Source organism: Dermacentor variabilis, chromosome 10, assembly GCF_050947875.1.
Source record: "Dermacentor variabilis isolate Ectoservices chromosome 10, ASM5094787v1, whole genome shotgun sequence".
In the NCBI taxonomy this organism is placed as follows: Eukaryota; Metazoa; Arthropoda; class Arachnida; order Ixodida; family Ixodidae; genus Dermacentor; species Dermacentor variabilis.
Window position 1 is genome coordinate 64,162,785 of NC_134577.1, and position 27,286 is coordinate 64,190,070.

Consider the following 27,286-nt stretch of genomic DNA (forward strand, 5'->3'; position numbering starts at 1 on the left):
CGCGTCAGCCATTTGGGAATCTCCTGGAGATTTTTCAGACCCGGATGAAACCACATGTGGAATCCCTGCTGTACTATACGACCGTCAGTCTAACCAGCGCGTGTGATCTCGCGTTCGATTACCATCGAGACCTACCGCTACACATATATTTAGAGCACTTTTCGCCACGGCTTGTCGACAGCCACTCCGCTAACTCTTGGAAAAATTCTTGATCGCACCTGTTACATGCAGTTCGTTATATCGAGGTAAACAAAAATGTTCGGCGCGATACTGGCCGACCGACCAAACGGCCAACGGGAATCCGTTCTGGGTTAGGCAAAACAAAGCTTCAATATAGAAAGGCAAATGTGACTCGCGAAGCATTCCTACAGCAATGCAACACATGTGCGGAAAGAAGAAAACGCAAATTCCAAACGCAAACATTTCTAATATATTTCAATAACACGCAATAACATAATACAACACATAACACAAAACGCCCCGACGTGCGGCCGGCAGCTTTCCCAGTCACTTTCTACGGGCGCACGATGCGCGGGCCTCGCTGGAATTCGACATGGTCCAGCTTTACCCACGGTAGATGAAAGCGGGCCCACGCCCGGCGGTCGACGTGGCGACGCCGTTTCGCCTCCGACTTGGCGGTCGGAGTCGTCCCGGCAGAGGTCTTCCCATGCCGCAGTTCCTCTGCGGTGCGGCCGCCGGTGGAGCCGACGTCTCAACGCCGCCGACTTTTCGCCTTCACGCCTCCGCGCGTCACCGTCGGTCGAGACCTGGAACCATAGAGCCTCGGCTCTCGACCGTCGCTGCACCTGGACCAGAGGAGCTGCCGGAGGAGTAGAACGCGTAGAACCACGGGCGACGCGCCGATCGTTCGGAATCCCGGTGACGGCGGGCAATGGCGGCGTCGCTCGGGAACGAGCACGGCCCTCGACGACTGCTTCCGGCGAGCGTCCTCGTTTGGCGGTTCCTCGACGGTGGGCGGAGCGTAGACGTCGGTCGGCGGGGCTTGGTCTGCCGCTCTTCTGGTCTTCCGCGCGGCCTTCGTACGCGGACACCTAGCGGACGACGCCGTATCGCACCGACGACGCATATGTGGGCGCCGGTTGGTTTCGGCATCGGCGACGTCTTCGAAAGTCGGCGCTGGCGTTCCTGGCGTCCGCTTGACATCGGGCGCCTGTCGTGCTGCCCCGGAGCCGTCATCGAGGCGGTGGGAGCCCGCTGCAGATTCGACCACATCCGGTCTTCTTTGGCGGGCGGCGTCTCCTAGCTGGCACTCTCGCTTGGCGACGGTATACCGAAGGCTAGAATTCTTTCGCTGCGGCGTTCGAGTGCGACTTTGCTCGTGGAGACGTCCGTACCTTCGACCGCTGCACTTCTCGGGAGACTGCCCAGGGCGTGGGTCGTCGAGAGCACGAAATGGAACGACCGTCGACGGCTCTCGTGTCCGCGTGCGCGTGCGCACGTACGCTTACGCACGTGCAGCAGTGACAACCGCCTTTCATTTTTCTTTTTCAGCACGGTGACCTAGTGCGTGGTCGAGGACAAATAGTACATTTAAGCTTTTTTTTTTTTTACTTCATCTGTAAGCGTAATATTCTTCGATTCCCAAATTGTCACGGAGGTAAAGCGCATTGTTCATTCATTTAAGTCACCATAGGCGCCGACTACGCAGAGGTTCCGAGGTCCGTGCCCCTCCGAAGTTTTCCGGTGCCTTGGCTCTGACCCCACCTCCCTTGGCGGCAATGTCGAAGACTATATGCAACTCAAGCCTGCAGTGAAATCCCGCCCACGCCCTCGTAACCGCCAGCCACTCTTCCTCCGCGAGGCTGCAAGTAGTTCGTACTTCAAACTTTCGCTGTTACCTAAATAAGGCGGTAACCACAAAAATGAAATTATAAGCGTGTGATTTTGTACCATTTCATTCGTCTATTATAAGGGAACGGTGAAAGCCTAATTCTTTGTTGAACTGAAACAAAACGCTTGATTCGCTGCAACTATTTATTGTCAACTTTCAGTTCAATTTGCTGTGAAGTTTCATGAGTAAAACGGGGTCAGCAGTGAAATGAACTGCACTGCGGACTTTTGAACAGTGCAATGCTCAGACAACATACACTTTGTCCATTGTCTGTTGCACACCTCATCGCTTCCGCCGATGAAGACTCTTCAAGAACAGCAGACGCTCCGGAGGTGTCTAGTACGACGCCATTTCGAAATGATCGCATGACTACAGTGGCTAGAATACTGGCTAGCATGACGGCAATTTTGTTTTTTTTTTTTTTCTGCGATTGGCTGGCGGAGTTACAACTCCGCGCGGTCCGTGTGCCTTCGTTGCCAACTGCTGCTTTTCTTTTAAGTTGTACCCTACTATAGCTCCCCCTAAAGTGTCATTACCAGAGTTCTGTCACTCACATAATTTGAGGTTTCTTTTGAGTTGTCTCTGCCTTTTCACTTACGATTTTATTTTGGCTGAAAGCTTACTGCATTACTGTCAGTGCGGACTTGCACAGAATTTAGTTCATACTTTCACTTTATTTCTAAAAATCCTGAGAAATGCGAGGACAAGCGCATTAGAAGCACCAGCGGGGGCTACTTCATCCGAATTTTCTAACTTCAACATTTTTTTTTATTTCCACTGTAAACACCATGCACAGACACAATATATTCAAATATATACACAAGACAGTGTTTACTATATTTATTATATAGAAAGGGGGGGGGGTAGCCAATTACCAATTATTTCTAATGGTACGTATAGCCTATGTCTAGGGAATCAATACGTTGCTCTATGTTCACCTCGCTTCAAATTACTTTGCATGCTTTTTTGATCCTGAAAGAAACCTCCAGACTTCAGTGATTCCTTCGGCAGAGTCTTTTCTTTTTTCAACGGTGTGAGAAATCCACGTAAATAGTTTGCGTCTCAATCACCACTTGCATGTATACAGAGGTCATAAAAGAGCCGGGTTCAATCGAGATCAGAATCAATAGCACTGCATATATATATATATATATATATATATATATATATATATATATATGTGTGTGTGTGTGTGTGTGTGTGTGTGTGTGTGTGTGTGTGTGTGTGTGTGTGTGTGTGTGTGTGTGTGTGTGTGTGTGTGTGTGTGTGTGTGTGTGTGTGTGTGTGTGTGTGTGTGTGTGTGTGGCCTATAAATGAGCGCTTATGCGAGCACAGTTTTCTCGAATAATGCTCCATGGCACGCGCAAACTGCCAGTATGATGAAATTAATGAACGGCGAGAATTAGAAATAAATTAACAGGCCGTAACATATGTATCTGGATCGCAGCCGCCGTTGTTTACGCGGCTCGGTCGCTCACATTGACTAGGCTCAGGGTGGAACGACGCGGCTTGCATGCGCGGGCATGTACGTTTTGATACGCTTTGACGTCATTTCCTATCACCGATGCACCTTTCCCGAACACTTGACACTAACAGCGACCTGTGGCTGTAGATGTCGATGTAAACAAAATTTGTACCGCTTTGGTAAATTCGACGCGCAAGGCTGCGCTAGAAGACGTCTCGAATAAGCGATATGTCTAAAGAATGAGAAATAATGACGAGGAAGAAAAAAAGCGAGGTGCAAGTGCAGAAATCAGCGACACCAAACTCCAAGGCAGCCGCGTCGGCAGACTGAACTCGTGCCTTCTATATCGGCCGCACTGTTAGCACAACAGCGCACTCAGGCCTGCTCACCGAGTAGTCGGCGAGTGCAACATGGCGTCCCGGGAACGACATAATACCCCGGAGAAGCCACTAAAAAATTGTTCGCGATCCACGAAACGCACAACCGACGCACATTCAACGTGGGTGCAGGTACACAAATCAACCGGCAAGAGCCCAGGCACCCTTCCGAAACGTTTCCAGCGGCGTGCGGCAGAGGGCAGCACAGGAAAAAAAAAAAAGGGGGGGGGGGCGGATTGAGCTACCGAGGCGTCGTTTTCCTATCCTCCTATCCACTGTCTGGAGTATTTATGCTTTGCTACTGGAACTAGCCCTGGGAGCAAGGTTTGTGAAAAAGCTTTCCGAACCCAAACATATATATATATATATATATATATATATATATATATATATATATATATATATATATATATATATATATATATATATATATATATATATATATGTATGTATGTATATATATGGGGTACGGAAAGCTGGTCGGGCCTTTCGCCTACCTCCACCCCCCACCCCGTCCCCGGAAAAATGAAAACTTTCCGCCTATGGGAATGGTGTTGGATATCGAGATATGAAATGTTTTCTGACGCATGCATTGTGGCTATGAATGGTGAATGCTTACTACGGGTGTTTCACGTAACTTGAACCAAGAATTTTTAAAAAGTGGTTAACCGCAACTGAATGAAACTACATGAAACCAACATACTCTTTATACTCTTTATATTGTACTCTTTATATTGCGCTTACATCAATTATGCAAATTTTTAATATTCACTTTCTGATCGAATGTTTCGTGGCAACGTACATGCTGCATGGCGATTTCCTTCCGGCGTTTATGTCTATGTCCTCATTTATTTCACTGTCCGTGTTCTTTCTTTTTTTTCCTTTTTTTCAGTTTACCTGCCTTAAAATGTCGCCGTACCAACTAGCTTGGATACAGACCCTAGTTCAGTTGATGCCTTTATTCATGCAATTTCAACACTACAGTGTTCTCTGCCTGGCTCCAGAGAATATCTCTCACACATATCCACGTCACGCAATCATCATCACGCAAATCTCCCGGCATTCCCGGTGGCGATAGCTTAAGTTGGTTCTTCATTCTATGATAGCTTGTCGTTTTGTGCCTACCTACCTAATGGCTAGAAAGTAGGCATAGAAGGGTTTGTTGCAGTTACGACACACACTTAAGTATCATTTGTTTTATATATTAGAAAACAAGGCCACCAGCCTGGACATCTATATGGGTAGTAAAGATTGTAGTGCTTGGATTTTTTCCCCCCCTGTCTAACCCAGTCGGCGTGTACGGGCGACGGCGTTCCTGGTAACCATACCAGCTTGGTGGCACCGCGCCGGCACACACCGGTTTCGCGCGTCTGCAAACCTTTGAACATGAGCGCACGATGAGCTCCACGACGCAGTTTCTTGTTGTTGTTGTCCTGAGTGGCCGTGGCACATACCCACAGTGGGGGATTGGCCAAGAATCGGGCGGTTTAATTAGGTGCCTAAAAATAATAATGATAACAAAGTAGTTAACAATTTGGGCGTGTGAGTTTAAAAATAAACGTTTTGTGTTTGGAGAAAAAAGGAAATAATCAGATGAAAACCGGGTATAAGTTAACAATAATAATAATAATATTAATAACAATAATAATTAATAATAGATAAGAAATAAAACAAAGCTATGGTTGGGAGGGAGAACGATTAATCTAACATGGAAATCGATTGGTTTCAATTAGGTAATTTTGGATCGCCAAGCAGTTTCGCCACATACGCACTCACCGTCAGCATTTTCTTCGTGTGCTGGCATTGATGCGAGACATATCGGGAAAAAAAAAAGTGTTTCTATAGTCGGATACAACTTAAAAAAAGAACAGCAGTTGGCAACCAAGGCACAGGGACCGCGCGGGATTGTTACTCCGCCAGCCAATCACAGAAGCAAACATGCGACCATTTCAAAATGGCGTCGTACTTGATGCCTCCGGAGCGTCTGCTGTTCCTGAAGAGGCTTTTCATCGACGGAAGCGAGGAGGTGTGCAACAGACACGGACAAAGTGTATGGAGTCTGAGCTTCTCACTCTTCAAAAGTCAGCGGCACAGTTCATTTCACTGCTTACCCCGTTTTACTCATGAAACTTCACTGCCAACTGATGTGAAACTTGACAAATAGTTGCAGCGAAGTATGCCTATTATTTCAGTTCAATAAAGAATCAGGCTCTCACCATTCCACTATAATATACGAGTGAAATCACACAAAACTACGCATTTATCACTTTATTTTTGTGGTGACCGCCTTACTCAGGTAACAGGGAAAGTTTGAAGTCCGAACTATTTTGAAGCCTCGCGGAGGAACAGTGGTTGGCGGTTATGAGGGCGACGGCGGGGCTTCACTGCAGACTTGAGTTGTATCCAACTACGGTTGGTTACATATCATCGCTAACTACAATGCTACTAGATCTCGAACTGCCATAAAGTATGCAGGCATGCCAGAATAACGAAGCACACAGGAGTACCCACCAAACAGTGCCATTGCCTTATTAGCACCAGGTTGAAGCTACACTAGTTCCCATATGTGGCACACTGTCAATCTCCAGTAGCTCAATATCCTTCGAGCAACTCCACCACTGGCCAGCTCAAGCAGTACAGGTAGACAAAAGTAACTGGGACAAGGGAGTTATGTCTAAACTAGTGGATGGATGGATGGATGGATGGAAGGTAGGAGCGTCCCCTCTGAAACGGGGTGATGGCAGTTGCCACCATGCTCAGCTTTTTATTTTGCCTTTTATTTTTATTTACCTGTGCTGTGTGTTATTAAAATTCTCAATTTTCTTTAAATACGTCTTCCTACCCTTTTAACTTTATGTCACCTCTCTGCTTTTGAGCCACCAATCCTCCAATCGCCTTTTGCTAATTTCCACCGCATATTTATTTACATGACTATTATTATCTCTGAACCCTAGGGCCTCAGGAAGCGTGACTGTGGCCGCATTGACATCGGGATTGATACCATCACATTTTAGTATGAGGTGTTCCTATTGTTTCTACAGATTTACCACACACAGTACATGTGTCTTCTTCTTCGTTAAATTTCTTTTTATAGCTCCGCGTTCTAAGACATCCTGACCTAGCTTCAAAGAGAAGGGCACTGCCTCTTGAGTTATCACAAAACGCTTCCTTCCTGATCTGCTGTTTCCAGTCTCGATATAGTTCAACACTATACTTCTTTTCCATTAAATTTATCCAATTTTTACCTTCCGCGTTTTTAACCTGTCATTTAATGCTCTGTCTTTCTTCGTCCTCGTGTCTGGCATACTTACTGGTTAGCTTCCTAGTTCTTTTCCGCCATTGTGAGTCAACGCTCTTTCTCTATAGGTATTTAAATACCTTAGCTGCCCACCTGTTATCATCCAATTTTTTCAGGCGTTTTTCGTAAAGGATTTTACTCTGAGCTTCCCGTGCTTTGAACGATGCCCAGCCCATATCCCCCTGTACTGCTTCGTTTGTGGTTTTCCCATGGGCACCTAGTGCTAACCTTCCCACAGCTCTCTGATTTACTTCTAGTCTCGACTGAACCTCTGCCCTTAAACACAGGACCGCATTCCCGAAAGTAAGCCCCGGCACCATTACTCCCTTCCAAATACCTCTCGGTACCTCATACCTGTTGTACCCCCATAATGCCCTATGCTTCATATCCTGGCACCTCTTCGCCCTTTTGCTATGAGAGACTGTTCGTGCTTTTCCGTGTACATCTGCCCTTTGTTTATCCATACCCCGAGATATTTGTATTCCGCCACTCGGGGTATTTCATGGCCTTGTATTGTAAGCTCCTGATCAGTTGTATCATTGAAAAACATCCCACCGGACTTAGCTGCACTAAAACTGAAACCTAAACTGTCTCCTTCGTCTCCACAGTAATTAACCAGAGTTTGCAAATCTTCCTGGCTCTCTGCTAACAGTACAATATCGTCCGTATACATTAAACCCGGTAGTCGTTGCTCAACAACCTTTCCGCCTAATCTGTACAACAGGTTATACCCTAGATTGCTTCGTTGTAACCTTCTTTCCATACTTGTCATATAAAGAATGAACAGCAGCGGTGACAGAGGACAACCTTGCCTTAATCCTTTGTGTACCTCGACAGTTGTCGCACTCTTAATTCCTTCCCATCTTATTTCAACATTATTTTCTCGATATATTTCCTATAGAAAATCAATTACATCATGACCGATACCTTCATCTTTTAATATGTTCCACAGGAGTTCCCTGTTCACGTTGTCATATGCACCACTTATGTCCAGGAAGGCTAAATACAGAGGTCTATTTTCCGCCTTAGCTATTTCTATGCACTGGGTAAGCACGAATAGGCTATCATCTAAGCGCCTACCACTTCTCAACCCGTTCTGAAGTTCTCCGAGTATTCTATTACTTTCTACCCATGACTGCATTTTTAATTTCACCGCCTGCATCGCCAGCCTATATATAACTGATGTTATCGTAATTGGTCGGAAGGATTTTATGTTCTTAACACCTTTCCCTTTATAAATCAAATTCATTTTACTGTTTCCAGCTGTGCGGAATTTGCTTATTTGTTATGACTGCCTCCAATGCTTTTATCAACGTTTCCTTGCTTCTTGAGCCAAGTTCATCAATTAACTTGATTGAAATTTTGTCTAACCCCGCGGACGTGCATTTTGGAACATTTGCTTCCGCCTTTTTCCAGTTAAGATTGGTCAGTCCTAAGCTTTCTTCTATTATGCTATCCTGTGTTGCTTCCTCATTTGGGGCGATTACCCTATCGTCTTTCCCAAATGACTCTGCTATAACTGAACCGATGTAGTTCACAGCGTCATCTCTCTCTAGACAATTTCCTTTGGCATTGTGAATCTGTTCCTGCTTTCTGTGATTAGCTTTACCCAGCCAGCTTATACGGTTCCAGAATTTTCCTGACCTCCCTTTATTAGTTGCATCGCAAACTTCAGCCAGCCAGTGATCAGAGGACTGCTTTATTTTAGCCTGGATGAACACCTGCACTTGTTTCTTTTGTTTATAAGATTCCCATTTTTGGCCTATTTCCTCTTCAGATAACTGCACCCTCTTTGCTTCACTGTGTTCCCGAGATTCCAACCATCGTTGTTCGATGGCCTCCCTAATTTCCTTATTCCACCAACATCGTGGCTTCCTCTTTCCTCTCCAGCGGTTTACTCCGTTTACTTCTTTTATTTTTGTACTAATGAGTAGTTCCGATTATATTCCCACCTTTCCATGGGATGTTTCATTATTGCTTCCTCTATGCCAGCTGCTATTTGCGCTATTTGTTCGTCCTTTAATTTTGCATACTCTTTTTGACTTCCCTGCATTTCTCTTTTGAGCAGGGCTCCCAAGTGTAGATTAATACGCTTATGATCACTTCCGAGGCTGTACTTCCCCTCTTCGTCTATTTCCATTATTGCAAGCATGCTATACAACCCCTGCGACATTAAGCAGTAATCAATGGTCGTTTGTCTGTTACGGGCCAAACTAGGCCTAGTCACTAGGCCAAACTGCACCATCTAGTAGCCTCATGGCAAGCTATAAACTGGGTCATGCATGCACTCAGGCTGGCACTCATAGCCAGTTCCCACCTCTTAACGTGTTTTGTTAAATGCATAAATCAGTGTTGTTCACAGCTTCGGTGTATGAACACTCACTAGCATGGTGGCACTTACAGTAAAGCATTCTTTTTTTTTACACACCCCATTTTTTGTACACGCCCCCTCTACACTGGCAAGTGTAGCTATGCTATCCCACATCACATTAGCGAGCGTTGAGCCGCAGAAACTGTGAACAATGCTTCTATGCAGAGGTATAGAGAAAAAGATCGAGAGGTGTGAACCAGCTATGAGCACATGCACGATGCAATTTATAGCTTTCCCCACAGGGTTGCTACTGGGCAATGGGGTGCAGTTCGGCCAAAACTCCCGTGCTCCACTTACACCTGTACATTACTTGTTTAAACACCATGAAACACTGTCAGCGCCAGTAATCAAAACTTGTTCATGCAGCTAGCAGTGCCTGTACTACCTCAGCAAAGTACTCTGTTTTATCACCATTAGAATAGCACACCCGGTGGTGTTTTGGTTGCGTCTAGAGAAAAACCAATAACAGCTTCAGCTAATGAGAGTCATGTTAATGTTTCAAGCCTGCAGGAATGGGTAGCACTCATTCCATTATGACAGTACTGTACGACTCTGAACAATCCTGGTCGTGCCACAACATTGGCATTCAAGGCATGAACATATTTTTGCCACATTGCAAACCAGGAATGAAGCGCCAGGACACTAGTTAGAAATAAACAAAATGGGTCTATGTTTTATTCCGTAACAATGCACTAAACAAAAAGTGGAAGAGTGGAGGCACCCAAGGGTTGTGTCTATACCTCGGGACATTTTCAGATACTAAGGTGTTTCCCATAGAAAGCACAGTATCGTGCGATGATGTCGTGTCAAGGCAGCTGCAACAAGGAGCATCAACATCACAATGACAACATTTTCATCGCGATACATGCCACAGCACTGCTATGCGGGGCTCGTCCTCGCGACTTTCCCTGACGTTGCTTGTTTCTTCCCAACATTTCCTTTTCGAACGGTCTAGCCTATGCGTCAATCCGATCTTGAGACACTTTTTCTCGCTGGTCAGCTGGCGAGAGCAGAGCAGCCCGCGAAGGTCAACCTTCGGTCGCCTCTTACTTGTGCCCCTGCTTTATGTGGGTGATGTCGAACTCTTTGTCGGCGATGTTGAGCATCAGCGAGCTGGCGTTCAGGTATACTCGGTTCTGGGACTGCGCTATGGTGCGCGCGATGTTCTGCGCGGCGCGTATCTTGCGCAGCTTCAGATACCCCGGGTTTTTCGCGATCGCATCGCCCAGCATCTTCGCCGCCTCGGCCTCACCTTCGGAGTGGACGATCTTCTGCTGCCGCTCCTGCTTCGCCTGCTCGACGGTAAATTGGGCCCGCTGCGCCTCTTGCTGGGCGACCTGCTTCGCTTCGACGGCCGCAGCGTACTCCTTACCGAAGCTCAGCTCGGTGATCGAGACGTCGTCCATGATGATGTTGAAGTCTCGGGCGCGTTCGGTGAGCTCCTTGCGGACGAGCAGGGAGACCTGCTGCCGCTGCGTGATGAGCTGCGATGCGTTGAACTTGGCGACGACGCTCTTGAGCACCTCGTTGCAGATGGACGGCAGGACGCGCTCGTCGTAGTCGGTGCCCAGCATGCGGTACACGGTGGGCAGCTCGGCGGCGTCGGGGCGAGCCAGCACACGTAGCGAGATGTTGACCATCTGAAGGTCCTTGCTGCCCGTCGGGGACGAGATCTTGCGCGGCCGCGAGCGAATGTCGTAGATGATGGGGTACTGTATCCACGGGATGCGGAAGTGTAAGCCCTCGGTGAACACGTCATTCTGTATGCCGCCGATGCGGCTGAAGATGATGGCACGGTGACCGCCGTCGACGGTGAACACGGACTGGGTGGCCGCGTACCCCAGGCCAGCGGTGGCCGCTATGAGCTTAATGCCTAGGCCTAGCCCCTTCGGCGCGCCACCGCCGCCCTTGCCCAGCTTGCTGGCCATGTCTTTGAACTGCTGAGCCATGTCGGTCAACAACTGATGCCTGCGATGCCCGTACGGCTATGGAGACACCCAGATGATGCAACAAAAATTGCTTGCCGACTCGTCCACGGGCTGCCGCGCGCAGAGAAACTCACGTGTGGACCCGGCGTTGGTTATCAGGCCTGCACAGCCGTTTTCAAAAATGAGGCAACTTGGCTTCGGAGGGCGCCAGTAAACAGATATAACTTCATAGCTTTTTAATTTTACAATGTAACACTCTTTAATAAAAAAAAACATTTCATTTATTAAATCTCAAATAGCTACAATATAAACGTTGTTATTTTATTAAAAATTTTGGCGTCCTAAAACATTTTGATTCAGTCAAGCGCAGAGCAATAGAGAAAGGTAGCGATCTAGGTGCTTGTGTAGTGTCATTTTTTGCCATATTCTGTCTGCACTTGAAGAGGCGCCGACGCTACTGCTTCACAAACGGTAAAAAACAACTGCACCGCTGTTACATTCTGATCGCGAGTGTATTTTGGACCAAGCGCGCAGCAGTTTATTTAATTTCGGTTGCGTGTCGTACATTGCGCAACACTGTTGCAAGCGGTCGGAAGATCGATGTACGAACGCAAGCGGCAGACGCCGCGACGTCTCCGCCCTGTCCCGCCCACCATCACGTATACGCACAACCAGAGCTCATGGACGCTGGCTCACGCTCCTGTTTTGTTGACTGTTTGTCTTTTCTTTTCTTCACTCTTTTTTTATTATGGCGCATTGTGTTTACGTTTTCCTTGTCTCTCATAAGTCGTCCGCGCGGCTGCAGTTGGGTGTAGAACTGACAGCCGACTGCGTCTTGCAACGCGTAGCGGCACGCCATTTTCGGCTCCTCACAGTGTACTATGCGGGTCAGGCGGCCGGCTTGTGTGGGCGCGCCGGTGTATAGCTGTCTTTTGCCTCTTTTGGCAAGGTTCTGACTGGTGTTGCATAAGTCGCGGGTCGCTTTTTTTCGTCGCGACGATAGATATGATTTTTTTACAAGTACTGCCCCAGGAGGGCACATGTAACCGGCAAACGAATGCCTCAGGAGAGCACCTGAGATTATAACAAAGGAGGCGGCGCAAGATCTCCAGGGCACCAAAGGGCTAGCGGGGTGATCAAAGCTGGAAGCAGGGCGGCTCGCAGTTTGGGGACGCGGAGGCCAAAGCGTGGGGGGGGGCGAGGGGGGGGTGACATGTACAGTTTTGTTCGCAAACTGGACCGATCCGGATCGAAATTCTCGACTGCGATTGGCTCTCTAGCGCATTTTGTGCAAAGGAGCTATATTCATAACCGAGAAATTCGATCCGGATCGGGCTTGGTCGATCAAGCCCGATCCGGATTGAATTTCTCGGTCATGAATGGCTCCTTTGCACGAAATGCGCTAGAGAGCCAATCGCAGTCGAGAATTTCGATCCGGATCGGTCCAGTTCGTGATCAAAAGTGCGCCGTGTGGCACCCGTATTATACTTCGGCGGCAGCTGCCTATATGACGCGCGGGCCCAATCTTGAAAGCTATCTTCGATAGAGACAGAGTGCGTCGACTGCTGATATAGCTTCGTGTACGCGTACGCTGTGTTTTCGACGCTTAGCGTTGAAGCGGGAGGCAACACGAATTTCAACTAGCTGGATCGCCGCTGCGGGCATGCTTATCATAACTCCAAAGTTTTGACAGCGATTTTTCGCGGTCATCGAGCGAGATATGTTCATGTTTGCATGTGCGCGTGGGACACCATGCTTGTTAATTTATTCAGTAAGCCAATGTTTACAAGTCTCTACGGCCGATAAAGCTATATACTATCCTTAATTCATATAGCTGTCTACTGATTTGCTATAGCAATCGATACTTTGCCTTTCGGCGACTCTGCAACATTTTTTTTTTTTTTTTTTTTGTCGTTACGTCCACCACTGCACGCGACGTTGCGGAGCGGGCGTCTATCGTTCCGGCACGACCGCTTTATATAGTCAAGCTGACGACGCAAAGAGATAACCGAAACTAGGCGCGGCCATAGCGACCCGATCACAATATCAGAATATGCGGTCAAGCAGGCAGCGTAGGTGGATTGCGAAATTGTCGGCACACACTGCAGAACCGGGGATGCTTGCTGAAGCCGTTCTCTCTAGTAGCATTATGTATGCATCCAATGTATAGGTCGTGCAGTCATGCCGGGTCTACATCATGTGTACGTAGACCCAGCACCTTCCATCAAATATTGGCTGCAATTTATCGCAAGTCCTCCCTTTTAAAAGTACCCAAATAGATTATTTCTCTTCCTTTGGAGCCTATTTCTTCTACTTACACAATACATTCAGTTGCAAAATATGAAACCGTGCTTTCAAACACATTCCAATTTTGTTTTGTAAGAGGGCATGGCGTTGGGCCTGTCACTTCATCTTGCGGAAGAGGTAAACAAGACAAAAAATCAACATGTGCACTGCATATTGTGTCAGTCATCAACTTGACCGTGTTATGCCATGCTGTTTGCTTCTTTCATTAGTTTTCGTTGACTATTGTCTCAGTACTTGTGTTGCACTGAAAGTGAAAGTTTAGTGTGTGTACAAGTTGAGCAGGTGGTGAACACTACGAGATTACATTTTTGTACATGAGGTTAATAATACAGCTTTCCAGCTAAACAGCCAATATGGCATCTGCATGTAGAGTAAGTAGAACATATTGGACATAAAACCGTTTTTTTTGTTAAAGTCATGTATAGTCCAACGTGCACAGAACTGAAGCTTGTCACAAATAAGGCTGTTCTCTAGTGTCTAGACTGTCTGTAAACTAAGATATCAGTCTGTACCGTCTCTAAGCTTTTAGCTAGTATCTCGTTTCTTAGACAACAGTATGAAAAGTACGCACACATTCTCTTTATTTGTCTAAACAAATACATGTGGGGTAACATAATTTTTGCATTATTAATCTTATGCTAAGGGATTGTTGTTGACCATGATTGAAAGGCTTTGTTACCAAACTCCTAAGCATTTGACGTATGGACCCTGGAAAATTTTTCAACAATGCCGTTAATTTTGTCATTCTGTACAAAGTCATGCAGGTGGATAGGTGGGGTTTCCACACTGATATTATTTGACAAACCACTCATCATTACAATCAAGATAAGTGCAGAAAAAGTGGCACTGTAATCACAGATTCAGTTCACTCTCTTCTGTATCAAGAGGTGACAAGAACTTTGAATTCACCGTGCATATTTTGGCAGTGATCACCATGCCACACAGACAATTGCCCACCAAGACTGATGCCATTCTGAGATCCCAGTCAGTGTACTTGTCGCCTGGTACTGTATAAAAAAAAAGTCAGCCTCACATTTGCGGAAGTAACTGCAGATAAACTCGTCTCATCTTTAATTAACATTCTGCTTCTGGCACAGGTGAGATGAACTTATCCTTGGTAGGCTTGGGTTTAAGCGTGCTTGAGACTTTGCTGTGAAGCCATTATTGAGATGAGGAAATGTAAACTCCACTTCTTTAAGACACGTGTGCACAATATTAACAGGGGCATACATATTTGCTGACCATTTATTGTTCCCAATGAGGAAAGCATAAGGTAGCAAGCAAAATAATTTCTAGAAGTTTGCACATGAAATCTGTGTGAGTAGGTGTATGCACAGAGGTCCTTGAACGCGTTCTATGCATAAGATGACACTTCCTTGCAAGTGTCACATATGAGGCGCAGATATGCATCTAACACAGAGACACATGCACCTGATAAAGTAAAGCTGCCCAGGTTAACTAATACTATTCAATTCCTACTCAGATTGCATCTTTCAAAAAGAAACCACACACAACATTGAAGTTATTGACCACTCCCATCTGTTTGCTTCTCCACGTGTTTTGAGGACAACTTTTCCCAGCTGCGTCTGTCTGTGAGGGCACAGGACGTAAATTTGTCAGTTGAGTCACTGTGATCGTTATGTACTTGGCTGCCTTTTAAGCAACTCCTGTCATTTCGTTTCTTCTATTTTTGACGACTACAATGGCCTTCTCATTTATGATTTGCTGAGTTCCACAACAGAAAATTCTGGAGCAGTAACAATCACACAAATAAGTTGCTTATCTGGCATGAGCAATGGAGACACTGTCTGAATAAAAGCATTGGACATACTGAGCCACCACAATACTCAGCAATTAAACAACTTTGTAACTTTGTGTAACTGCTTGCAGCAATACTTCAGTAGACTGCCTGCAAAACAAACATAAAGAAACCTTTAAAATATTTTTAATATGAAATTCCTACTACCAAATGTACACTGAATCATACAGAAGCTAAACATAGGTACCATTCTGCTTGTCCATGTGTTCATTCTGACACATCTTTATTTTTATTTTTTTTTAAGAAAGTCTACTGTGTTCTCTTGGTGACTATGTCTGAAAGCAGCAATGTCAGATTTTCTTTGCTTTTGGTTATGTTCCACAAGAAACAATGCAGTTTCTTTTCTCTCTGCACTTTGCTTCAGATTTTCTTTTTGTTTAATACCACATCAATGCACAATTTTCAAATCCCAAATTTGCAAACTTTAATGCTTGATTTTAAGACTTCATTGAACTGGATGATGTTCTGTTTGCTACTCAAACATTTGTAATATATGAACACCCCTGCTGCTAGGATACGCAAATTCCCAAAGCCGTGCAAATCATTAGGCACCCATGTTTCTCCTTTGTCTGGGCCTTTGTACAAATGTTGTTGTCCACTTTCATGCCATTTTGTAACAGTAGCTATGAGTCACTATGAGCGCTAACCATGTAAAGACACATGAATAGTGCCCATCTCGTGTGTCCTTGTGTGTGTGATCATTTGCTTTGCTCTAAACCTATTGCAAGCTACGAGTCAAATAAGCCTAAACCAGGATTCTTATTGTGAGGAAGAATGCCTTCACATTAAAAGTTTATACCTGGAACTGACATATTTTGTCCCATTTTGCTAACGTCTTTCATTGCTAACAGGCAAGCTGCTTATTCGCTTGCTTTGCTGCATTATGAATGGTGCTGCTGAGTCATGGCAGGCTGCATTTGCCATCACTCAGATCTCAGTACCTAAACTCCAAAAAGGAAAGCGAAAATGGCAGCCAGTGGATATATATAGATTCGTAGTTGCATAAATTATTAGCAGGCTATACTGACAGAGGTGCAAAGGGTGAATGTTTCTTGCTCATGTGCGGCATTCATCACATTTTCTTGCACACCTCTGCAGACCTCCCACAATCGTTGCTGTAGGAACTACCACCGGGCTTGGACATGTCTCTGACTCCCATTGAGAAACTTCGCCACCAGTGCCTCCAGCGAGGTGCGCACGGAATCAAGGGATTCGCACGGTAAGTCCAAGCTGTCTGGTTGGACACGCTATCTCGGCACGACACAGTGGCATCAACTGCAATGCAGGACGGGGGTAACTGGAGACCACTGGCAAAGGTCTTCACACTGCACTGGACCTGGTTAGGCCAATGATTATGTATCAGCTCTGAAATCAGGGATTGGGCAGCATCTCGTCCGGTAGGGAAGTAAACCCTTATTAAAGAGAAGGCAACAATAGGATGTCAACCAAAGCGGTGTGGTGTTTTGATTAATGAAGTGAAAAGCTTGGTGAGTTGGAATTGTAGCTTACTTTGAATCAGCGCCAGAAAAGAGATGACAACACAAAAAGGTAGGACGCAGGGCAAGTGCTCATCCTGTGTTCTTCCTCTTTGTGTTGCCATCATTTCTTGTGCTGATTCAAAGAAAGGAGTTTAATATTTTGACTCCCACACGGAAGCTTTGTTCACTATTTGATCGCACTTTGGTCGATGGTCTGTTTATCCTTCTTTTAATATGTATATATGTATCAGTTCTACTTGTGTTGGAGGACCCTTCTGTGGCTGCTTCCTCAAACTACACTTCCCTAATCTCTGTGCCTGTATCAATGTTTTCTTTTATGTCAGCTTTGTTTGCTGCCTGCAGCGCAGTGGATATACATAGGAGCCAGTGCATTGTGTTATGTTTGGCTGCTATTTAGATTGTGAGTAGGGAATGCCACAGCTGAAAGAGAGATTCAGCACACCATTTGGGTGCTCTGTGCAATGTTGAACCCGTGAATTCTTGGCTGTGAAGTCAGCAGCCAGAGTCTGTCTGCTGAAAATGCTTCGTCCCCACGCTCAAGGCATAGTCCAGAGCTATCTGGTAACTATATTTCACTTAGTGGCTACTTCATAGGTCACAGCAATAGGTGTACCTTTTAACATGTTCATCGTACAAAACAAGCTTATCGTGCATTTCATTAGTACTTAAAAGGTTTGTATAATTTCTGTCTACACATGTGCCATGGGCCAAACGGTATGCACAGTAGGGATAGGAAGGTTAAATAAGAGCTTCAACCTTTATTATTTCTTGCCCACTGGTATATTGTGCACTCCTATGCATATTACTGAAAGTGCACTCGGTAATCCTGATTTTAGTGGCTGCCATATTCCAGCGCTGAGCATGAGCCCATGGGTTTGCATTCCAGTTGCACCAGCCGCATGCCAGTGGATGTGGAAGCAAGAAGGCTTCAGTGCTTCCATTCACGATGCGCATACTAGGGAAGCCCAGGTGGTCAGAATGAGTCCATAGGCTGCCCCTTCTGTGATGCTCCCCACAGCCCACAGCATAGCTCTGCTAGTGGGATATTTGGCTTGGGAGAGTCGGGCAGCTATGGAGACGTGCTACGCCCCTGCGGAAGCGGCTCATGTTGCTTTCAATATTGAAGGGGAGAATATTGTTACAGCCTATATTTCTTCTTTTTTTTTCTATTCCTTCAAGAAGGGTCATCCTGGTGATCGGTGTAATCTTTAACGCAGTGCGCACTTGTGCTGTGCAGTCACTTCCGCATCATGGATGACTCCAGGGACAAGAAGATCGACATGGAAGAGTTCACGCAGGGTCTGCACGACTTCAACTTGGAGCTGAGCGCCAGCGAGGTGGACGCCCTGTTCAAGGACCTCGACAAGGATGGCAGCGGCACCATCTCCTTCAACGAGTTCCTCGTTGCGCTCAGGGTGAGTGCATCACACCTTTAATCCTAACATAAACTTGTACTACAAAAGCAAAGGAAGAACCTTGAAAGTTTCATGACAGACACTGCCATTGGCGATTGAAAAGACCCAAACCCTTTGTCGCATGCTGGACACGTGAACTCATCTCTCCATCCCCATCCCCGAATTTCTGCATACATATTAGGATATGTGGAAAGAAACCAGCATGCAACAACACTCGCCTGCCCAGCCACCACCTCCCTGGTCAAGTGCGTGGATCCCTACACCAAAAAATAAATTCACAGCTGTGCCACTACAAGGTATACTTGCAGATTACAGGCAAAAGTGATTGTTTCCTCTTCGTATTCCATAACGCAGAATAACCTTCGCCACATCTGTTGAAGCTAACATTTCTTAATGTGGTGGCAGGAACTTCGCCTTTTGGAGCAAAAGAAAACGGTCAGCGTGTACACTTAGTGGAGCTGATGCTCATGTTGTCCACTGTAGTGGACATTCTACATCTTGTGAAATGACCACTGGGAGGCTTGTAAAAAAATTTTCTTCGCTTTTTCTGGATGCACAATGATGAAGAAACTAAAGGTAACCAAAATTACCATGTGTGATTTTTCCTCGAGCAACAAAAGGTTGACTATTCCTAGTTAATAAACCATTGTCCCAAGTGGTGAGGAGTGCTACTGAAGCAGTTGTGGCAGACGATAGCTTCAGTAGTACCTGGAGAGCTTAGTTTCGCCTCAGGCATAAAGTGCTAACTTCGTATAAACAGAAATGCAGCAGGTTCGATGAGTTCGTATATAGTATACAAACGAAGGTTTGTGTGAGTGCATAAAGAGTCGAAACACGAGCACGCACACACACGCAAGCGCAAGTGCACACAAACTGTGCCGAGCCTTTTGTTAAGCGGAATCGCTGTCTACTACCAAGTACGACGAACACCCCGAATGTACCGTGGTTTCAGAGGCAGCCTCTGCATACATACGCAGTGCAATTTGAAGCCACCTTCTATCTGCAAGAAGCGTTTACTTCTTCATCACCAACCCCTGTGGATGCGCAAAAGCGAGTACCATCTGGTGATGCTGCAAAGAATCCAGCGGCACATGTACTGCACTTTTATTCGTTGGCCTACTCGCCAAGAGAGCAGCCAGGCTGCAGTGGCCACAGTCATCAAATCCAACCAAATAAAAAAATAACAGATGAAAGCTGACGTAACAAGGACTCCACTTCCAACGGACAAAAACATTTACACTACTATCCAGAGCTAATTCCAAAGTTTTATTGACTCCTGTGTCTCTTAAGGTCGCCAGAAGTACATTCATTGCATGCAGTGAACTGGCAAACCTAGCCTATGAACCAATCAAGTTCTGCAGCTCAACAAACAAATCGTGACACAATTTTACTGCATCCTTTAGACTTTGTCTATTACATGTTTACCAGCCACAGACGAACATCAATCTTGTTTCTCTTTTTTTTTTTTCCACTGTTGCATATATGGGTCTGTACATGTTTCTATGTTGTTGAGAATGAAAAGTGAAAATGAAGAACATTGTGCGTGTCTTCTGGAAAAAAGGCATTCGGGCCACATTAGCAAGTCTCAGAGATGAGTTGCCACAAGTGTGCAGTCCGCTGCCCACTGCTTTGTGAGGCACAGATGTCCGTTGCGAGACCCGCGGCCACCTTAGTGTACCATGCGAGTTCTCTCCTGTGCTCACTGCGTGCAGCCTCCAATGTCGGCGGCCCGTATGGAGCACGTCCAACGGGCATTCTACAAGATGGACAAGACCGGAGACGGAGTCATCACTGTCCATGACCTCAAGGGTTTGTACAACGCTCGGCAGCCCAAGTTCCAGAACGGGGAGCTCTCTGAGGATGAGGCGTTTGAGCTCTTCCTGAAGGACTTCGACAGTCCCAGTGACCCCGATAGCAAGGTGAGAACGCAAATGAGTTGGCAGTTGAGCCTGAGCGGTATGCTTCAGTAAAGAAATAATGCGGAGTTTACTGATTTACTTATTTATCAATTATTTATTTGTTTGTTTACTTATTTATTTATTCATTCATTCATTCACATTTCCTGCAGTGCCATTTCATTCATTCATTCATTCATTATTTCACATTTCTTGCAGTGCCGTGAAGGCATAATTGCAGGAGAGATACAAACGTACAACTTTCAAAGATAGTCATGCCGCATGGGCTCAACCTCTGGTAAAAAAGAAAAAAAAAATTGTACACCCATGTGTGTTATTCACATTTTCTCCTGTCAATAAATCTTGTCTTTAGCCAAATTAGCACTGTGTTGAACAACATACATTTTAATAGCATAGAATTTTTTTGAAGATATTCAGAAACTAAGGGGTATAGTTTAGTTGATCTTTAGTGGGAAGCACGGGAAGGAGGCTTGAAAAACCTGTTGCAGTAGCTCAGTGGCTATGGCGTTGGACTACTGAGCTCAAGGTCGCGGGTTCACTCCCTGCTGTGGTGGCCACATTTTGATAGGTGTGATGTGCAAAAATGCCTGGGTACCATGTAATGGGTGCACATTAGAGCCCCCTGGGTGGTCAGACTGTATCTGGAGTTACATGCCTCATAATCAGATCGTGGTTTTGGCACATAAAACCATGGAATATTATTATTTAAATTTTTTAGGGACCTGAAGAAAAGAAATGCAAGGCAGCTGCAACTGTGCTTTTTTCAAAAATGACTCCAACTTAAACTGCCCTGCCTGACTTATTGGTACAGCCTGTGATGATAGCACTGGTAATTAATTTCAGTTTGCGAAAATGTTGCAGCAGTATGGCTCACACAACATTTCCCCGCATGACACACCTATAATGCTTCGTCTAACTTGATCGCCCAGCTAGGATGACACATTCATAAATGTTGGTGAAATCTTTTGTTTTAGGCTTATGTGCTGTTTCAGTCTCGCATTACTGTCTTGTACATGTTAAAACGGTTATACGTACGAAACAAGATTGTCTGTGTACGCTTTGCTGAATATGCACTAGAAAGCCCTGGCTTGCTTACATTGTAATTTGGCACTTTCCTGCCAACTTGCCTGTTGTGCAGTAATGACAATGCACAGACCTGTAGTACCACCAACACGTTTTGAGTCACTGGTGATGTTTACCTCGGCAGGTGACAATCGACGAATTCATCGACTACTATGCAGGCGTGAGCGCCTCCATTGACACGGATGCCTACTTTGACCTCATGATGAGGAATGCCTGGAAGATCTGAGCACCAAAAAAAAGAAAGGAAAATGAGTCCACCCTTGTTTGGCCACGTGACCCTTGCCACTAGTCACGTGATGCACAGCTGTCAGACATGCTTTTTGTCCCGTCCCGGCTGAAACCGTCGTCGTCGTGCAGACATCCTCTAACACGTAACTCGTCTTAACAGTTATCTTTCAGCTTCATGTGTTGCGCTTTTTATTGACAGGTTTATTATTCAGGGCGTCTTATCGTTTGCGTCTCAGTCTTAATTACTAATTTTGTAGAACCTTTATACGTCTTATCTGTACTTTAATGTACATTTGGAAAGGTTGTTTGCTTGTGTCTTGCATGACGTGGTAAACGAAGGAATATCTTAATGCGTGCAGTGGGCAAACCCACATTTTAAGTTCCTGTGCTGACCAAATGGGGTTACATGTTTGCATCACCACTACTGCGTGCATGTTTACGGCAATATGAGTGAGAAAGCTGGTGTTTGTTTTCTTTCATGCTGTGACAGATGACCTGGTGCATAGTATCATCTGAAACACTTTTTAAATTTTTGCTGAAGTCTCATATAAATGCCCAAATCTATCAGTTAAGGTGAGCTGACGTATTAGAGTAGCTGTGCTGTTAGGCCTAATTCCCAAAGAAGTTTCTCTAGCCTTCAGCTATCGATTCATCTTAGAATAGGGCTATGCTGGTAAATTATAGGTTTTATGAAGTAGTTAGTTGCTTTGAAAGTTGTTCAACCAAGTCAGTTGTTTACCTTCAGCAGAACAAAAAAGGAAGAGTACAGTGTAAACCACAAACTCCTCAGGTAGAAAGTACAGTGAAGAAGTTGTCGTATGATGGCTAGGAAGAATAGTACCAGGAATTTTGACACTTGGGATGCGTTGGAGGATTTGCAGGGCTCTTTCTAAATGTTCCTAAACCAAGTTGGTGTCTTCGAATGACAGAAATTCAGGGCCCAAACTGGTTATTTTCTTTCTAGAAAAAACGTTGCAGTGTTTATGTTGTTGGACTGTTCAAGTTAAACATGATTTCAATGTTGAAGTAGTTGTTTCAGGGCGAGTTGAAACTTATCATTCCTGTCGGTAACGGATTGACATGTTATCTGACATGCTGTGATGTACCGCATGCAATGCAATACTTGTGATGGCTGTGTGTTGAAATTTCAGGCATTGCAGAGAGCTAGGATTTGGTAATGGTGTTGTTTTATCATGGCATGACAGTTCGTTTGTTAACTGGAACTCAACGGGTTAACACGTGTTCTCATTGACATCAGCCAAAACTTGTTATCAAGGGAGTTACTCAAACCACATTGTGTGCATTCGTGCAAAAAGAATTTTCACATATTGTTTGCTGTGACATTCTTTCAGTCTACACAAGTTGAAATGCCAAGGTGTGTTATGTGGCTAAGTGCTTGCCCTTTTGTGGACTAATTAAAAAATCTTTAACATTCCTAGTATGCGATCTGTGAAAAATCTATACACTGTTTCCAGGGTGCTAACATGGTACCAAGCATTGCTTGCCAACTTTTTGCTGTCAATTTGCCCTTTACAGGAGACTATGTATCATGCGTTATGCAGTATTTATAAAGTTTTCTAGCAATGTCACATTGCAATGCAGAAGTTCTTTGTTATCACATCAGCAATGTTTGTTCCATCTTTTGTTGGGCCAATTGCTGTTCTTGATGCATACTATTTGACGACAGTCTTACAAGCACTGTCCATGCCAGAGTTGCTGGTGCAAATTTTGGTTTGTTCTGCATCAAGATGGAACAAGCTGCCTGGAGAGCAAGTATGTTCCCAAAATGAAGAATTGTTTATATGCCGGGGTCATTCTTGAATAAATAAAGAAAGGTATGGAAGTCTACTAGCTGCACTTTCAGTTCAGTGCGATGTTCAAGGTGACGCTTGATTAGCCATTCTGGCGACCGTTATCACTCAAGCAACTTCACCAGTGGTCAGTGAAATAATAATCACTGGAGCACTTCGTTGTACTGATGCCATTGCAAAATGGCTGGTGAAGTCAGGCACTATTCGTACAACTACATGCCTGTGTAATGAAGGGCTTCCGTATATGAATCTGGGTTTCATCCATTTACGCTACTTAGCTCGGGTCAGGCTGAGGTGGTGTGAATAGCAAGTAGCTTTCAAGGAAGCTTTTTAAGCTCACAAACCGCCTACAACATTGTTCTAACTTTTGTTCGAGCCACAATTCTGACATAGATACTGCCTCACCAATTTTACTTATGACTACGCACAGGCTGGCTGTCATGCCAAGCTTTGAATGGTGACACGAAAGGGGGGAACAAGTGCTTTCGGTGCATGCCTAAAAATTCAACATTTCTTTCTTTAATGACTGAGCCAATGCGCATTGAGTGTGCATGATTGGCAACATGGGCAGTACCGTCTAATGAACAGATGATATCCGGTAAACTTATGTGGCCTGCCTACTCCTGCAGTCTAGCTGTTTTACAGTCACTGAATGCTGGCGCACACCACTGTTCGATGGACGCTTTTGTCAATGACCGCATTCTTTTTATCTTGCAAAACTCAAGCAATCTGACTCTAACGTTACTGACTTGAAGCGCACATAATTTTTTTTTATTTGTTTTAGCGTGCAGTGTACAAGTTGTTTGTTGAATATAGTACTTTGAATAACTTTGGAAGTAACGACATGAAGATGCTGGTACAAGCGAGATTTCGTGAAAGGTTTCTAAGCACAAGCTCTGGTTGGTGGCGGCAAAGTCTATTGTAGGTACGTAACACTGCACCTCTCCGGTCTTGGGTGCACTATCCCTCGGTTACATACTTTTGTGACGGTCTCAGGGTGTTTTATGTGTTTGTTATTCTAGTAAATGTGCCTCATCCACCGCCTTCTTGTTCTTGTCATTTACTTGTACTGCTGTCTTCAACTCTAGCACGCATCTTGTTAATTTATTTTCGCCTTGTTAATTTATTTTCGGCACACTTGGAGCATGTGTTTTTCTGAAATTGTATTGCCTTTATGATCCAAATAAAGAAAGCTTCTGAAATACTGTTGCCGTTTCATCACACCTCGTCAGGAAGGTTTGTTCACGTTTTTGAGAGAAGCATCTGGGGCCATGCAGATGACGGTGCTGTCTTCAAAATGGTAAATTCAACTGCTACAGTCATGGCCGGTGCATGTGTTGAACAAGTTGAACCTCAACATAATGGATGTGCATACGAAATAAATCTATGTTTATTGTCGACGTAAGAATCGTGTCCCAAAAATTGCAAAATGTCACAATCACTCGCATATGTAGCCTGATATTTGAAGTTACAAGTTCAAGCAAATTATGAGTACAAACCAAGAAAATCGAGTATGATGAGCTGTATGCCCCATACCTCTGCTGAATGCATTTATTTGGTCAGAACTTGCGTGCCAGAAACCACTTTATATTCTTAAATCAATGTTCTTGCGCCATACACTGTTGCTGCAGGAATACTTTGTGTCCTGCCTGTCTGTGTCTGCATTATTTGTGGTGTCCGTCGGAGAATATTCTTTAATCCATGTGCTTAATTGTGATGTTATTCATTATCAAAACCAACCAAATACAAGGGTAACATATTTCTATGTTTTGAGGATTGCATTGCAGCTAGGAAAATATAGTGGCATTTTTCTTTGTGAGAAGTCTGCATGTCCAACCTTTATCTCCTAAAAATTCCGGCAGCACCCATGTTGCAGTGAATTTAGACGTTAATGCAATCAGCATTGAAACAATGTTGCAACAGACTATTATTGCCACTGCCAAAATGTCACGTGTGAGGCATGTATGCAGCCAGTTTGCGAATTTCTCTCTACATTCTGCAACACCTAGCTGCATCACTGCGAAGACTGTTCTTGGAGCCTCTGTGAAATACATCCAGCCAAAATTGTCTGAATGTACAAAACGTAGGTCCAATTCTGCCCAGCGCTGGGGAAGTTTTAAAAGTTGTATATATATATATATATATTTTTTTTTTTTTTTCATACAAGAGTGGTACATACGTATGACACAATGTGGTGTCAAAGAAGTTCACTGAAAAGCGTCTCGTACCCACTAGCCCAAGCGCGTCCAACATTTGGTTTCAAACCCAGTTCCGTCATTACAGTAGCTCTACGCTCTGCCAGGCTGTACCCTTGTACCCTGTACCGTGGACTACCCAGTAACCTAAATTGGCATGAAAAAGGTTAGGCACGGGTATTCAGACATGCTGTAAACTGGTGAAGTTCCCAAAGATGCTAATTACATTTTAGAGATTGAAAACTTTATTAATGTGTTAGCATTCTTAAGGTACTTCAGACTTTGTGGGCACTATCTATTGATCTATGGTCGTATCTAACCATTTTCCCTCCAACCAGGATTCTTTCTTCGCCAACCCTCATTGAGGGTTTTAGAAGAATGTTTTGCTTTAAAAACACTGCTGTGTTAAAACATGCATAATTTGCCCTTGGTGTAAAAAAACGAAGTCGTAAAATTTTGTTGACAAGTGTATTGAAGGTGAAGAACCATAGGTGCCCATTCTGCTGTTGAGCGCCCAGAATTAGACGTTCATTCGGTGTTTTTATTATTGTCATGGCAATTGTATGGGCTCTGCAGGTGAATTTTAATCTGTGTGAGCATCACCGTGATGATCCGTATTAAGTGAAAATGCATAAAGTGCAAGTGCAAATGCAATCTCAGCAGCACACCGTGATGCTCTTCATTACGAAAACCAGTGACTGAAGAGGCTTACATGCATATATCTCCTATAGGGATTGCTTTCTGGGAGAATTCTGTAAGGGCTTCCTTTTTTCTTCTATATAGTTTGTGTCCAAACATTCTTCGAAATTCACCAACAATTACAATACCCCCCTAAAGTGAAATTTGAGCGCAGCTATACGTGTTTTTATTTCGCGATATACTGGCTGGCGCGAAAAATCTGTCTCGTGCGGCACGTTGCAAAAGGAGCGATCGAAGTGTCGGGCTACAGCGTCGCTAATCTGGAGATCGGAGGAGGCAACGCGTGAGTGACGCGGGGGCGCAATTCACAGCAGTCGCCGCAGACGAACCTCCCAGACGATCCCCACTATGGCGCCATCTCGTGGCCGTCGTAGCCGCGCTGCGCTTGCGCTTACCGCCTCATGGCTCTGCCGCATCCTCCTCCTCCGCTTTCCTCCTCGTCTCTTTCATCCCGCTCTGTGCTCTACGTTCGCTTGGTTACGCCGACGCTCACCGCAGGAAAGGGCACCCAAGAGCTGCGCTCTAAAAACGAAAAGCTTTTCTCATATTTTTCTTGGGCAACTCCAGCACTGAGGGTGTGTGCACGGATTATAGCATAGAAAGTCTAAGAATTATAAGGCGGATGCAATGGCTTGTGCAATTAATTTCTGAGACCACCATCATCTTCTACCAGCGGCATCAGCTAACGTTATCGAAGCAGCTGGCCATGTATTGGAACTGCTGAGCCATGTCGATTAACGAGGCCCGCGGAGCACAGAAATTGCGTGTGAACCTGGCGTTTAATTGTTGATAGGCCCGCCGTCACGCACCGTTTTCGAAAAGTACGTGACTCGGTCCTAGATGGCTTCAGCAAACATACTTATAACTTCATAGCGTTTTAATTTTACAATACCTTTAACACAAATAACATTTCATTTATTAAAGCCCAATTATTTACAATGTAAACATTTTTGTATTAAAATTTTTGGCGTCCTGAAACATTTTGCTTCAACAAAGCGCAGAGCAATAGGGAGGTAGCAGTGG

At 45.0% G+C, this 27,286-nt stretch overlaps 2 protein-coding genes across 2 annotated transcripts; one reads left to right on the top strand and one right to left on the bottom strand.

The window, feature by feature from the left end:
• Nucleotides 1-10,009: 10,009 nt before the first annotated feature.
• On the bottom strand, nucleotides 10,010-11,450 carry Phb2 (prohibitin 2). Its single transcript, XM_075672866.1, has one exon. The coding sequence runs from the start codon at nucleotides 11,310-11,312 to the stop codon at nucleotides 10,410-10,412; it is 903 nt and encodes a 300-aa protein (XP_075528981.1). The 5' UTR covers nucleotides 11,313-11,450; the 3' UTR covers nucleotides 10,010-10,409.
• A 202-nt stretch (nucleotides 11,451-11,652) lies between these two features.
• LOC142560642 (calcyphosin-like protein) lies at nucleotides 11,653-24,573 on the top strand. The gene is made up of 5 exons (XM_075672868.1): nucleotides 11,653-11,762; nucleotides 16,516-16,636; nucleotides 18,154-18,331; nucleotides 20,044-20,250; nucleotides 21,455-24,573. Exons 2-5 carry the CDS (start codon nucleotides 16,560-16,562, stop codon nucleotides 21,554-21,556), a joined length of 564 nt encoding a protein of 187 aa, XP_075528983.1. The 5' UTR covers nucleotides 11,653-11,762; nucleotides 16,516-16,559; the 3' UTR covers nucleotides 21,557-24,573.
• The last annotated feature ends 2,713 nt before the right edge of the window (nucleotides 24,574-27,286 follow it).

What these genes read in the sequence shown, in the direction of transcription:
- Phb2 (XM_075672866.1), bottom strand. Translation starts at nt 11,312, where the DNA reads ATGGCTCAGCAGTTCAAAGACATGGCCAGCAAGCTGGGCAAGGGCGGC.
- LOC142560642 (XM_075672868.1), top strand. Translation starts at nt 16,560, where the DNA reads ATGTCTCTGACTCCCATTGAGAAACTTCGCCACCAGTGCCTCCAGCGA. An exon ending in GGAATCAAGGGATTCGCACG is followed by an intron (nt 16,637 to 18,153) that starts GTAAGTCCAAGC and finishes TGTGCTGTGCAG; the next exon opens with TCACTTCCGCATCATGGATG. An exon ending in AGTTCCTCGTTGCGCTCAGG is followed by an intron (nt 18,332 to 20,043) that starts GTGAGTGCATCA and finishes CACTGCGTGCAG; the next exon opens with CCTCCAATGTCGGCGGCCCG.